Genomic DNA, 13,935 nt, shown 5'->3' on the forward strand with positions numbered 1-13,935 from the left:
CAGAAAGACTTTCTTTTCGCAGATGCGGCATTCGCCCCATCCGCACTTGTGATCGGGGGTACGGCGGTCACGTCCTCGTCCAGTCCTGTGTTTAGGTTCGTAGACGTGGCAACAGTCTGGACACTTTTTGTAAGTGTCGCAGATGGATGGGATGCTGAGACTCCGCCGTTGCAAGTGGTAGTTCTAGCATTGGTCTCCGAAGAATTTTCTGTGACACAATCGGCATATGGAGGTGGGTTCGGGAAACTTGCCTCGCGCTAGGGGTCGTTTTTTTTCGATGAAATCGGGGCAGTCCTTTCGTTTGCAGGCGGGGCACCATTTACCGTAGCAGGAATGATTTTTGAAGTCATCGTGGTCGAATCCTCGATTGCATTCGTCGCAGAAGTAGGATTTGTTCAGGAATCCCTTGAACGAATTGCATCCGTCGTAGTGACTGTCTTCTTTGATGAGACGAATGATCTTGTCCGAGGGTTCGGGTCCCGCGTAGATGAGCATGTGGGGTGGGTCGATGGAAAGGACTTTGAGCTTGTAGCCATGTAACGCGGACTGAAACTGTTGCAGTTCGGGAATGCCGCAAGGTCCTTCGGGGACGTTGGCTAGACGGTGGAGTTCTTTGGCGAATCGCTCTTGGACGGGCAGCCCCTGTTTGAGGTTGTGGTAATCTTGGTCTCGCATATTCATGTCGGCATCTACCAGGGCTTTCATGGTGACGATGGCACGAGCGCAGCATAGATTGTCTTTGTTTTGGATGGTCACGCGCGACTTTTTGACGATTCCCCACACGGCCGCACAACTCGGTTTGTATCGTTTTCCGTTCCCGCGCCCACGACCTGGGGTACGTATGAAAGTGGTTTCCATGGTAAACGTGTCGTCGGGGGTGAATTCTTCGTTGGAGTTGAGTTTGGCCGCGAGAGACTGGAGATAAGTGTCTAGTCTTTCACTCCCTTCTTCGAATTCTCGCACGGTGAAGGTGGTGGATTGAAAGGCGTGCGTGAAGGCACTGGACTGCATGGTGAAATGGACTGTGGAGTCTGGTGTCAGGGTAGGATCCTGAGCGATTTGTTGCTTGATGGACCGTTGAAGAGCCTGAGTCAATTCTTGGCCTAGATTGTCCCTGGGAGTCACATCTCTGTGTTGTCTGAGCGTGGCTTCGAATCGTTGTTTGTTGAGGACGTTTCGCCAGTTACGTCGGGCACCTACGGGTCTTAATTCAAATTCTAGGAGGGGTCTTGTACCACCACCTCCGGTTTGGATCATCACTCGGTCGAGAGCCGGATCAAAGATCCAGTCGTCATCGTCATCGTCGAAGGGGAAGGCTTCGTCGTGGGTCCGTCTGTTCTGTGAAGACAATGAACACAACGTTTTTTATTGGTTGATTTCTAATAACAATTTTAATAACAATTTTTTGTAGGGTATATTGATTATCGCGTTGTTAAAACTAAATCCTAAATAGACTCTCCTTTTCTCGTCACGAATGTTGACATAATGACCATATACAGCAGTGTGACGAGACTCTTTCATAAACCTTGTTACAATTACACAAGTTTGCTCCACATTTACTCGTTCGTATTTCTATGCGACCGTACTGCCATTGTATTTTCACTATATCGTAATATACAATTTGTTCGTGAAGTTTATTCAATAGTTCATTGTTCCTGCGGTCGAATATGTGCTGCCAGGTTGCCAGGCAAAGTATGTGACACTGTATCTCTGTTGGTAGTCGGTCCCAGTAACTCTATGAAAAGAAGGTGACGAACAAGGCGTGAAAAATATGTCGTGAGAATTTGTAACCACAAAACACAACGAAACAAAATCTCAAGTCCAAACGGAGGTAGAACTCTAGGGTAAAGGAGGCCACGACGAGTCTCAGTTCCATGGTCAGTTGTCTAGGGAAGCAACGAACGTGGTTAGATAACACGGTGTGTGACAGATTTGACAGTGCAACTTCTCAGCGGTCACTCCCCTGTTCATCAACTGATCATCGAGTTCCCTGGCGAAGCAATCGAAATGCACGTAGTAACGACAGCACTTGGTACGAGCGCAGGTTTCGGTTCTAAGGATGACTTTCTTACATAGGGTGCATGTTATACTCACTGCTTCTTCTTCATGTTGATCCATGGTTGTTGGTTCATCTCCTCGTCGGTCAGCTCTTGTGCCATGATTTTTTCCAGCGCTCGATACAAGTCAAAAACTCAGAGTGACTTGAACGGTTCGACTCGATTTTTTATACACACGGTATAATGGTGTCCAGTCTCCGACCGAGTGGGGGTATACCCCCCTATCCCCTGGGTCGGTGGTAACACGTGACTTGGTCTCGATCTGTGATTGGTTGGACGGATCTAAGGATGACTTTCTTACATAGGGTGCATGTTATACTCACTGCTTCTTCTTCATGTTGATCCATCTGTTGGTTCATCTCCTCGTCGGTCAGCTCTTGTGCCATGATTTTTTCCAGCGCTCGATACAAGTCAAAAACTCAGAGTGACTTGAACAGTTCGACTCGATTTTTTATACACACGGTATAATGGTGTCCAGTCTCCGACCGAGTGGGGGTATACCCCCCCTATCCCCTGGGTCGGTGGTAACACGTGACTTGGTCTCGATCTGTGATTGGTTGGACGGATCTTCATAAGGCGAATCCGCGCCGTCCCCGATCTTCACTCTGAGTTTTTAACTTGTATGAGCGTCCATTACAGAAGACCATGCCTGCCCGCTCCGCTGCAGCATTGAAACGAAAGAGAGTGAGAACAAGAGAGTACGTGCGAGAATGGAAAAAGAAAAATCCGGAGAAAGTTCGCGAGCAGAAAAGACGGTATCGTGCACGAAACCGGGACAAGATGCGTGACATGGTGCGCGACGCATTGAATCGTTGGAGAAGGAACAATCCAGAGCAGGTGAGGGTCCAAAAACGTCGTTATAGGGAGCGCAAACGTTGCTCCCTTTTACCTGGAACACGACGGAGGAAAGAGTACGAGTGTGAATATGATCCGGATGAAATTCTTCGGGGTTTGTTTGGAGTTCGGGTTGTGCTAACGGATTTCAGGGGAACACTACCGCCATCCAACACCACTACCACCGCCGCTAAGAGCACTACCACCACCATTACCACTGCAACACTACCGCCACTATCGACATTACCACAAAGAGCACTACCGCCATCCAACCCCACGACCACCGCCAATAAGAGCACTACCACCACCATTACCACTGCAACACTACCGCCACTATCGACATTACCACAAAGAGCATTACCACTAAGAGCACTACCGCCATCCAACACCACGACCACCGCCGATAAGAGCACTACCACCACCATTACCACTGCAACACTACCGCCACTATCGACATTACCACAAAGAGCATTACCACTAAGAGCACTACCGCCATCCAACACCACGACCACCGCCGCTAAGAGCACTACCACCACCATTACCACTGCAACACTACCGCCACTATCGACATTACCACAAAGAGCATTACCACTAAGAGCATTACCACTAAGAGCACTACCGCCATCCAACACCACGACCACCGCCGCTAAGAGCACTACCACCAATACCACTGCAGCACTACTGGCATTACCCCCACCGCAACGCCGTGGGAGGCAGTTGTCTTATTCCTCCTCTGACTCACTCTGAGCCTGATGAAGGGTTGGTAGCAGAGTTAGAACGCATGTTAGCGGAACCCGAGGATCCTGTAAAACGGAGACTTGAAAAGATCAGGAAAAATAGGAAGGAAGCAGAAGAAAACAGAGTAAGACGAATGCAAGAAAGACGGGAAACAGAAAAAATGATAACTGAAATAGCTGCTGAGCTTGATAAGATGTTGTTTATGTTACACGACATGGGTAGATGGTTTCAACAATTTGAACGCGAGGATAAGGTAGAGCAGGCTACTCAGTTTGAATATTCGCGCAATGTATACATTACCGCCGAACTTATGGATCAGTTGGAACACTATTTAATTTAGACTTGAAGACACTCTTTTTTGAAAAACAACAAAGCGTGTGTAACTTTAATTACAACAACAATAAAAAGTTTTACAATTTCCAACGTTTCTTGGTCTGCATGATTTTCTTAACAATGCGTTCTGTCAGGGTTTTACGTCCGGGAGCTTGATAAGATGTCGTTTATGTTACACGACATGGGTAGATGGTTTCAACAATTTGAACGCGAGGATAAGGTAGAGCAGGCTACTCAGTTTGAATATTCGCGCAATGTATACATTACCGCCGAACTTATGGATCAGTTGGAACACTATTTAATTTAGACTTGAAGAGACTCTTTTTTGAAAAACAACAAAGCGTGTGTAACTTTAATTACAACAACAATAAAAAGTTTTACAATTTCCAACGTTTCTTGGTCTGCATGATTTTCTTAACAATGCGTTCTGTCATGGTTTTACGTCCGGGTAATTTGTCAATGGCCTGGATCATCTTGGTGTCGGCGTTCCATTTGTCCTGTAAGTTCTTGGCTCTGGAATAGTCAATGTCGTGTTGTTTGGCCAGTCGGTCCAGACGGTTGATCCCGGGGTCTCCACGCGCCAGACGTTTCTTCAGTTTGGTACCAGGTCCCATGTACTGATAACCGGGCCAATGGAACTCGATCCCGGCCTTGCCCAACCATTTTTGGATGTCGAACCCATACCCTCGTTGACGTCGACGTCGGGTACTTCTCTTCGGGGGTGGAGGTGCCTTTTTCCTCTTCTTAATCCAAGTCATAGTCTAGTCCCCTTCTCCAGGGGTCTTCGAAATCTTCCCACCCTGCTTGTAACTTTTCTGCGGCTGACGGTTTGGCCTTCTTGTACTTCTTTGACTTGCCTTTGGGACTGTAACCACCGTCGTCGTAGTCGATACCGAGTGATTTCAGTACACGTCTGGCTCTATCGGAGATGGGTGCTTTTTTCTTGGACGATAGGGGAGTTTTACCTAGCGTGACCTGTTCGAATGGACTGAAGGGTTTGGGGGTTTTCTTCTCCTTTTTAAAACCTGACGTGGAGGGTATGGGGGTTTTCAGCTCCTTTTTCAGTCCTGTCGTAGAAAGGGGTTGTGGCGGGATGATCACGGGGGCTGCGGCTGGTTGGTTGACTCCCTTGAGGATCTGTTTCAACAGAGTTTCGACGGGTGCGTCGACCATGCCTTCGGGTTCTGTCGTTCCCTGGTACGAGATGGGACCGCTTTTACCCGTCCGTATACGTTTCACCAGTTTCCCTTCCTCGGAGGCGATGGGTTTGGTCATCTTGACGGCCATGCTGTCGGGGATGCGTTTGTCGTTCAGGATGAGATGTTCTTCGGCGGCCAGACGTCCGGCTTTGTTCAACAAGGCATTCTGGCTGATCTTACCCTTGTAATAATCTTGCAGACGATTGAATTCTTGAACGGGCACCATCATGACTTCGTTCATACCTTCTGACTCAAGGTCGTGTCAGGAAACTCGGACAATTCTCTCAAGGCCGTCTCGTAACAGTCTTGCCAGTACCGTATGGATTCGTCTTTCTTTTCCAACTCGAGTTCGAGACTTCGAACGGTTCGCTTGCCTTTACCGCACTCCCTGCACAACTCGATGCACCCACCGGGCGGCGTGGTATCTCGTTTCGTTTGACAAGTTTGGCAGAAGTCACTGAACTTTAAAGCCATGTATTCTTGATACAGGTCGTGGTACCTCTTGTTCAAGAACTCGTACGAGTCTTTCCATCGGGCTTCGCGACGATTGGCGTCTTGCAACAACTGCACGAGTTTAGGAATGGTATTGTTGGACTCGTCTTCTCTCGGTGGGAAATTGGGTATGACGTCGATCCCCTCCAGCGGGTAACCGTCCTCACTGCGTCCTTTCACCGTACACAACATGCTTTGAAACAACCGTGCAAACCGCTCCAGAACCCCGCTCCGTTTTGGGTGAGGAGATGTTCTCTTCGACGCTTGAGAGAGTTTTTGCATCTACCCACTTCGCGCAGAACCCTTTTATGTCTTTTCAGTTTCCCATAAGTCGTTGCGTTGATGGGGATCCTCTTTTTCAGCAAATTGAGAACCATCTCGCTGATGGCGTTGATCTGATCTTTGTCGGCGATTTGTAACATCCGTTGACGTTTGTTCCGATTGGCTTCTTTCAGGACGCGCGTCAGGAAAGGACGTTGTCGTCGTAACCGCTTCATCCTGGCCTTATGTGCACGAGTGGATTGGCGTACTCCTTTTATCGCCTTTTACTTGCCACTCTCTTGTAGACAGCACCCCATATGCCAAGTGATGGAACGATATCTCTGGAAAATTGTCGTTTTTCTCTTTGGTATTTTTTGTAACCTTTGGCTAGTTGTTTAAACCTTCTTTTCAGAATTGCGGCTTCCGACGGAGATATGCCTCCACCTCTTTGTTTCCTCTTTCTCCTCCTCCGTGCTCGCATGGTGACGAGTGAGGTGTACGACGGCTAGTCTCGTCCTTTTATTTCACATGATGGAGCATCGGAACGATTCGCCACCGCTATCCCACTTTTCGCCTCGTCTCATCCGTTCCAACATCCTTTTGGTATGTTTAGCTTCTTGTTTGGCTCTCAGGCTTCCGATGCCTTGGGTGATACCCCAAGCCGCCTTGGGTAAACCCGCCACCACAGTGCCGATCCCTTCTCCCCTTTGGTACCGTCTTCTTTTAGTGGTTTTACGTCTTTTCAAAGACGTTTTCTTTCTCCTTGACCTCTTGGGCATGTTGGTTCTGAATGAAGAGGTTGGCCGCGATGTCATTTTTTATAGCGGCACGTGACGAAATCGTTTGGCGTAGTCTCGAAGGTATCGGTCGTACGTGGGAGATGTAAAATCCGTCACCACGTCGTCCAACGTTTGCATCTTGGTCAAAAACCCATCCAATTCCTCCACGCCACCCAAAGCGTAGTTCCTCAGTTCAGTCAACGTCTTTTCGTACGTCGTGTAAGCGAATTGGGCCATGTCCATCTTGAACGAATACTTCTTGAAATCGTTCCATCCTTTCAGTAAGGTGGCAAAAGCCGTCAATCCTACCACCGTGTACCCATCTTTCCACACGGATCCCAAGACGATACTCACGGCCACCGTCAGTAAGGCCAGTCCGTTGAGAATGGCGTTGCACAATTTGTAGTAACCGAACATCTGCCTTCGACACCACCAATACTTGTGGTAGAAAGCGTACAAGACGTCCAAACGTTTCAGGGAATCCAAATCCACCACGGTGTTGAAAGGTTCATCCAATAAACAGACCGAAGTACTCATGACTCTTCTCTAACCAGTGCCAAACGTAGTCTGACTTTCTGTCGGGACGCTCGATCCTTTTAGCTTGTTGCTTGTATTCCCAGATCTCGTCCTTGAAGGCGGTTTCTACGAATTGGTTCAGGATGTCCTGGACTTGTTGGTAACTATCGCACTCGTCCGCGATACGTTTCATGTCTTCGTGATCCATGCTGGTCGCATCCCAGTAAGAGCGAGAGCATCGGCATAGATGCAAAAAGTAGGGGAACCACTCGACTTCACTCCTCAACATCTTGATTTGAATGGTTTTTCATCGACGAGGGGGTCGTCTTTTCTTAAGTCTCACAAGTCTTCGGATCCCGCGACCCACGCCCACTCCCACACCACCAATGGTAGCGGCGGTTCCAGCTCGGATGCCTGTTTTCACGGCGCGGTAACCCAACGCTTTGGCCAATCCCAAGGCGGCCCCCTTACCAATGGGTAACATCGCAGACAGGGCATTCGCAAGAGCACCGCCCCATTGCTTTCTCCTTTTCGGTCGACGACGGCGTCTTCTCATGGTTGTTGTTCTCAGTTACGCACACTGGTCGAATTGCGTGACGGTAGGACGTTGTCCGTTTTTATAGGTAGTCGTGATCGTGTTGGTGGTCGTGATGCCTGCGATTCGTCGACCCGCGGCCGTCTGTTGTTGTTGGCGCAAAATCTCTTCCAATTGTTGTTGCATCTGGGCTTGGTCGAGAACACGGTCTCCTCGCCTCCTTCTTCTTCTTCCTCCGCGACCCGATCGAATCGACGAAGGCGGTGTGGAGTCACTACCACTTCCGCCTCCTCCACCTCCACCTCCACCTCCGCCTCCGCCTCTGCCTCTGCCTCTTCCACCGCTACCACTAGCGCTACTTCGTCTGCGGCTTCCGGAATCACTGGAGGACGTCGGTGTATTTTGACGTGGGACGCGTCTCGGTCGTTTCCCTCCTCGAACGGCTCGTGCCAAAGGTGTGGACATTGTTATCCTGGGTGCCCCGACACCTGCCGTGACATTGGCGTGCGACACAGATCCAGCACTGCCGACACCCACCGTGACGTTGGTCTGCGGTGCACCCGAGCCAGCGGTGCCCACTCCGACGGGCGAGACATTGGGCAGGGGCGGTGTCGCCAGTGACGATCGCGGTGAAGGAGGAGTGTTCAGACTCGCACCCACACCCGCGGCAGGCGGAATCGGAGTACTCGTCCGAGCCGGTGTCCCCCAAGGCGAGTAATCTTCCAGAGCCGAGAAGTTGAAATCGTCACTACCATAAGAGCTCATTTTTATCCATGTACCTTTCCCTTTCTATCTTCTTCTCGGCGAGTTCTCGTTGTTTATGAACCAAATAATCGAAACCTTCACCGTTATATGCGTTTATGATGGACCGTACATGACGGGAACTCTCGCATTCTGTGACCTGTCTCATCGGTTCGTAGTCCAGCTCGTGGGGATTCCTGCAGTATTTGAGTCTGGTCTTGCATAGGATGATGAACAGCGGAAACCACTCGACTTCGCTCCTCAACATGACGGGGTTGCAAACTGATGGCATCGGACGAATCCTTCGTCTTTTAACACATGGCTGAGGACACGTTGATCGTCCTGACTGGCTGGATGAAGATCCAATAGCATGTAACCGTAAGGTCGATCGGTGACCTTGCGAAACGTGTCCAACACCTCTTGCCATTGCGTGGGAAACGATTGCAGAAGTAAATTTCGTATCCCCAACTGATCCCGAGGGTTCTTGAAGGCCGCGATGTAATGAGTGTTGCGGGAAATGGTCTTGGCGAATTTTCCGTTGGGGAATAGATCCTGACACAGGTAAATCACCGTGATGTTCCGATGATGCGCATGTTTGGTGAAGAGATCCAACACGTGCTTGTCGTTACCCCCCTCGTCCATCAGATCGTCCAGGACCAACACAACCCCTCCGGGAAACCATCGGGGTAACTGTTCGCTTTCGGGGATGCCTTCGTAAAACTTGACCCCACCCTTCTTGAGCTTTTGGAAACCCTCTTGCCACGATCCGTAGCAGTAATGAATACTCTTGGGTGTCTGTTGGAACAAGTCTCCGTTCTCCAAGAGCAGTTTGGTGGTGAACACCGTCTTGCCGCACCCCGACGGACCCGCTATCAACAAACTCGAAGGAGTGTGAAATTGAAACGCTTTGCGTCGTTCCATGATCTTGAAATGGTCCATGGTCTCGAGATGCTCCGTTTTTATCCGAACAACTTGGCCAATGCGGTCTTGACGGCCGGGATGCGTTTCAACAGACCCAATAGGGTGACCTTACGATTGAAACAGATGGGTTTTTTCTTGGCCCGACTCCTGATCTTGGCCATGGCTCTCTTGGCAGCGGCTCTCTTGGGACGTCCTTTTTTCTTGGCAGGTGCCGATCTCTTTTTTCGAGGTTTTTTCTTGGCGAATTTTCTCAAATCTCCGAACTTGTCTTCGTACCAATGCCTCTTTTTCATTCTTCTTTTCCTATCTTCTTTCTCGGAAAGCCCCGGCATGGTGGGCGCTCTCTTGCGTTTCCTACGCGTGGTCACCGTCGCTGGTAATGCACCGGTGTCAAGGACAGACGGCGGTTGAAAAGACACTTGTCTTCTGGCCGGTTGAAGTATTTTCAGATTGAGTTGTCGTTTCGGCGGTTGGTTTTTCTTGAAATGAGCCTCACTGGGTTGAGGCGTCTTTCCACCCGCTTTTCCATAGCGTTTTTCTAACCTGGCTATCACGTCGTCCAAATGTCTATGCCCTTGAAACTGAAGAGCCATGACTACCACACAACCTCTTTTTCAAAAATGAACCTCTTTTATTTCGAACAGCTTACTTTATAACAAATGACGCACTCCTCGGGAGGAACCGCACGTGTCCTGGTGACACGGGGTTTTACAAATCTTGCGCCAGGCCAACTCGTCCACGATCAAACGTTCTACCATGTGGCCTACTTTACGATCGTTCTCCACAAACTCGTTTTTCTTAAAACGATTCAAGAACTCGTTCATGTCCCGACCTTCGGCTCGGTCGATCAGGAACATCAGGGCGTAACCGCCGCAACTCTGGCTGAACAGGGACTGCAGACTCCTGCCGTTGTGAATCTGGTACTTGAAATGACGATCCAACCATTCTTGGATCGGTTCGGCGGTTCCGTACGCGTCCAACGGTAGACCGTAACTGTCCAGGATCTCGCACTTGTTCTTGTCGGCCCACAAAGCGATCCAATGCACGCCCGGTTTATCGTGAGGGTCCGTGTTCACGATGTAAGCGGTCGGTCCTTCTTGAGGGACTGTCCTGGGAAGCCAATCGCAAGGGACCGTGCCGTAAAAGACAGCATAGGGACGGATTCGTCCGTGCCAAATGATCCAATTGTATATTATTCAAGGCTACTTTCTCCATTTTTTCTTCTCATTGGTACACGTCGTAGATGACGACTCGGTTCTCGTTGATCTCCAACAAATTCTCGAATTCGCCGTACAACAAGATGGTCAGGTTTTCTCCCGGATTGGCTCCGAAATCGATCACCAGACGCAGTTCACCTTCTTGCTTGGGATTCAACACTGGACTGTCCAAACATCCATTGGCCGTGTTGTCAAATACAAACATGTTGCATCTCTTGCCGTCCCCCCAGTCCACTTTCCGGACCATGTTTCCTTTTCCCCTGCACAACGCTCCTGAGGCTTGGAGGAATCTGTAGTAACCTCTCTGATCTTTACTGTCCCCATCGTGATCGAGCTCCAAGGTCTCGTAGGGGTACTCTTCACCTCTCACCAATTGTTTGATGGAAGCCAGATTGAATTTTCCAAAATTGAACGGACTCTCGGTGATGGTTCCGTTGAAGGCCGCTTGTTTCAACAACAACACCACTAGTCTATTAGGTAGTTTACTGTGGAAAGGATTGCTGCACTCAAAATGACGATTGTCGTTGGGATGCGAGTAAGTGCGAATTTCACCTCTCACCGTGGGGTAAGTGGCCACTCTTCCTCCTTTCAGGCTGGTCATGATCTCTCGGTACACCGAGGGAGTCACTCTCACTTGAGACAGGAACAATCTCACTTTCACGTCGGCTTCAGTCAGTCTCAGAGTACTAGCACCGTCCCATCGGATGGTCCACAGGGCTGGGGTATTGAAGTACATGTCGATCTGGATCTGCACGCCAGGTAACAGTAATTTGCTGAGATGAAACACTTCCAGGAAAGGTTTGAACCTCAAAGTCACGGCTTCTCCGTCCAGAAACTGGGATCGTCCCTGGACCAAATTCTTGAGATCTTGGGTTAAAGCAGTATATTCAGCATGAGGAGTACCAAAATCCAATGCATTGGCTGTCAATTCATCGCCATCTCCGTCGTCGGGTACACCGAGACAGTTGTACCATCCGCTGGGTGTTAGGATCGATTCACCGTCGTCTCGGTCGTGGTTCAACAGGGTCTCGATGTAGGCTTTGAGGTGGTAAGTATCCGTCTGGGGGCTGATGAGAGTCCCATTTAATCTCACATTGATCTGTTTGAAGAGGGTGTGGGCCAGATTATTGGCGAGTCCCAGGACATCCGCTGTCAACAGATTCGTGTTGTTACTTTTCTTGACGGTCAATTCCACTTCAAAGAAACTCTCGTTCAAGTCGATAAAGTCTTCTTGAGGATCGACTTGGAAGGTCACTGGATTGATCCCTGTATTGAATGGGTTAATTCTCACCAACCGTCGAGACGACATGCTGACATCCGTGGGAGGGGTACTGAACATGTTCAGACGAGGGTTACGAACCCCCGCCGAACGGGCATGAGCCACGAGGTCCGTCATCGTCTACGTCATCGTCGTCTTCGTCTCCTTCTCAGGGCCGACTGCACCCAACGATAGTTCGGGCGTTTTGATCGGGAAGGGAAGATCGATCCGCCTTTATACGTTCATCGTATCGGAATAAGTCTCACGCGCCTCGAGTAAATGGGATTCATACTCCAAAGAGGTCTTTTCTCACTCTTTTCGCCAACGCCCGTTTGATCTCTTGCGTCGCTTTACGTTTCACGGCTCGTGTCGCTCCTCTCTTGACCCCGGCGAGACCTCCACTCCAATTGGGCTTTCCTCCCTTGCCGCCCGAATTTAAACCTTTCAGACCCTCCGTGGCCGTCTCGGTGATAAAGTCTCGGAGAATGCCGGGACCTTGTTTCTTGACACCTCTCCAAGCCATGCCGAATCCGTCTCCGGATTGCCACATTTTATCGGGATGAAATCGTACCAACGTTCCACCAATCATTCTTTCTTAAAGTGTAACGTCACGATCGTATTGCCAGGTCCAAAGGTCGTCAGTTCTCCAGTTGTCTCAGCCACTTGCACCTCTATTATGTCGATGACGTCTTTGCGCACGGGAATATATTGAATGTGGTAAGGCTCGAAATACTGAACACCCGCACCTCTTTGAATGAAGTTGACCTCTCTCAGTAAATCCGTGACTTGATTTCCCACCACGCCACTTCTAGCCACGTCCGAGTAGACGAACAAGGAACGCGAACTGCTTCCCACCAAGACCTCGAAAGCCTTGTTCAGGTTCAGAAAACGCCAATTGCAATAGATGCTGAGTTTCAAATATTTTTGACCCTTAATAGGTAATGAGACAGACCAAAACACAGGAAAGCCATCATCGTCATGTAAGTCAGACACGACGCCAATATCAGGAATTTTATCTTCAAAAAATTCAATCTGTAAGTTAGGTCCCAGACTGTAACTATCTCCATCCTTCTTGATCCATCCCAATTTCTCAGCCAAAGCGACGTTGAACCACAAAGCCGGCTGGTCACTGTAGGGTCTTAAGATGTCATTATTGTCTGTAACAAGGTCTTCGCCTTCCCACTTGAACTTGACGTAGGTTCTTTTACCATCACTGTTGAAGTATTGGGATCCCAATTTAGGACCATTATTCGCGTAGATGCGTTGTCGCTCGAAATAAGCGATCATGGATTTCATGAATCCAACACCACTCACGTTGTAAAATACCTCCTTGAGGTCTTCAGTGTCGAATGAGGCTCTTCCCACCATATAGATGTTCGAAGTAGGTTGATCAACTCGTCGCCATAATGTGAAAGCCAATACAACCTTAGCTTCACCTTCTTCATTCGACAGGGATGAGATCGTCACTCTCGCGTCAGGTAGAGAGATGCTACTCATTCCCACTCTCCATCCTCCGTCTCCATTCAGGCGTAAGGAGTGTGGTAACCTGATCTTGAAATGGTTCGACTTGTTGTCCGGGAACTCGCTCTTACTGCTGTGACTGGGTAAGCTGACGTAAAAATCACTCATCCTTTCTTGAAATGCAACGTGATCGTGGTCACGCCCGACGCAAAGTCCACCAGTCGTCCGTCGTTCTCAGATACCTGCGTCTCTACAATGTCCAAAAAGGTCGTGCGCACCGGTAGATATAGGATGTGTCTCGGTTGAAGGTCGATCACGTCAGGATCGTAACGAACCTGTTTCAACAGGTCCGTGACTTGATTCCCCGTCACCATACTGTCCCACATTCGAATACAGGAACAAGGAACGACGCTCGTGACCGCACGCCTCTTCGTAACTGCGATCCAAATCCGTGAACACCCAATTGATGAAACAACTCAAATGTAAGGTGTCGGGGTCAATCTTGTAAAATGTCTCGTCCCCGTCATTCTGAGCTATGATCAAGTCCGTGGCCGTGGGTACGACTTCCTTGGGAAATTCTTTCCTCAAGTGAG

The 13,935-nt window shown here is 49.4% G+C and overlaps 3 protein-coding genes and 1 pseudogene across 3 annotated transcripts; all 4 read right to left on the bottom strand.

The window, feature by feature from the left end:
* Positions 1-166: 166 nt before the first annotated feature.
* LOC149099789 (uncharacterized) lies at positions 167-1,347 on the bottom strand (the record flags this gene model as incomplete). Its single annotated transcript, XM_089276910.1, has 1 exon — positions 167-1,347. A coding segment is annotated over one exon (1,164 nt), but the record flags the coding sequence as incomplete, so codon positions are not given.
* A 5,114-nt stretch (positions 1,348-6,461) lies between these two features.
* LOC149099790 (uncharacterized) lies at positions 6,462-7,271 on the bottom strand. Its single transcript, XM_089277019.1, has one exon. The coding sequence runs from the start codon at positions 7,228-7,230 to the stop codon at positions 6,733-6,735; it is 498 nt and encodes a 165-aa protein (XP_089133145.1). The 5' UTR covers positions 7,231-7,271; the 3' UTR covers positions 6,462-6,732.
* Positions 7,272-7,494: 223 nt separating this feature from the next.
* LOC149099791 (uncharacterized) lies at positions 7,495-9,005 on the bottom strand (annotated as a pseudogene).
* A 934-nt stretch (positions 9,006-9,939) lies between these two features.
* LOC149099792 (uncharacterized protein F54H12.2-like) lies at positions 9,940-12,104 on the bottom strand. The gene has a single exon (XM_089277011.1). It carries the CDS (start codon positions 12,017-12,019, stop codon positions 10,631-10,633), a length of 1,389 nt encoding a protein of 462 aa, XP_089133137.1. The 5' UTR covers positions 12,020-12,104; the 3' UTR covers positions 9,940-10,630.
* Between the last annotated feature and the right edge of the window lie 1,831 nt (positions 12,105-13,935).

This window comes from Orbicella faveolata, unplaced genomic scaffold, assembly GCF_042242905.1.
Source record: "Orbicella faveolata isolate gen_17 unplaced genomic scaffold, um_ofav_v1 contig_46, whole genome shotgun sequence".
NCBI lineage: Eukaryota > Metazoa > Cnidaria > Anthozoa > Scleractinia > Merulinidae > Orbicella > Orbicella faveolata.

Bases quoted from the DNA above. Each gene is read 5' to 3' on its own strand.
- LOC149099790 (XM_089277019.1), bottom strand. From the start codon at position 7,230: ATGAGTACTTCGGTCTGTTTATTGGATGAACCTTTCAACACCGTGGTG.
- LOC149099792 (XM_089277011.1), bottom strand. From the start codon at position 12,019: ATGACGGACCTCGTGGCTCATGCCCGTTCGGCGGGGGTTCGTAACCCT.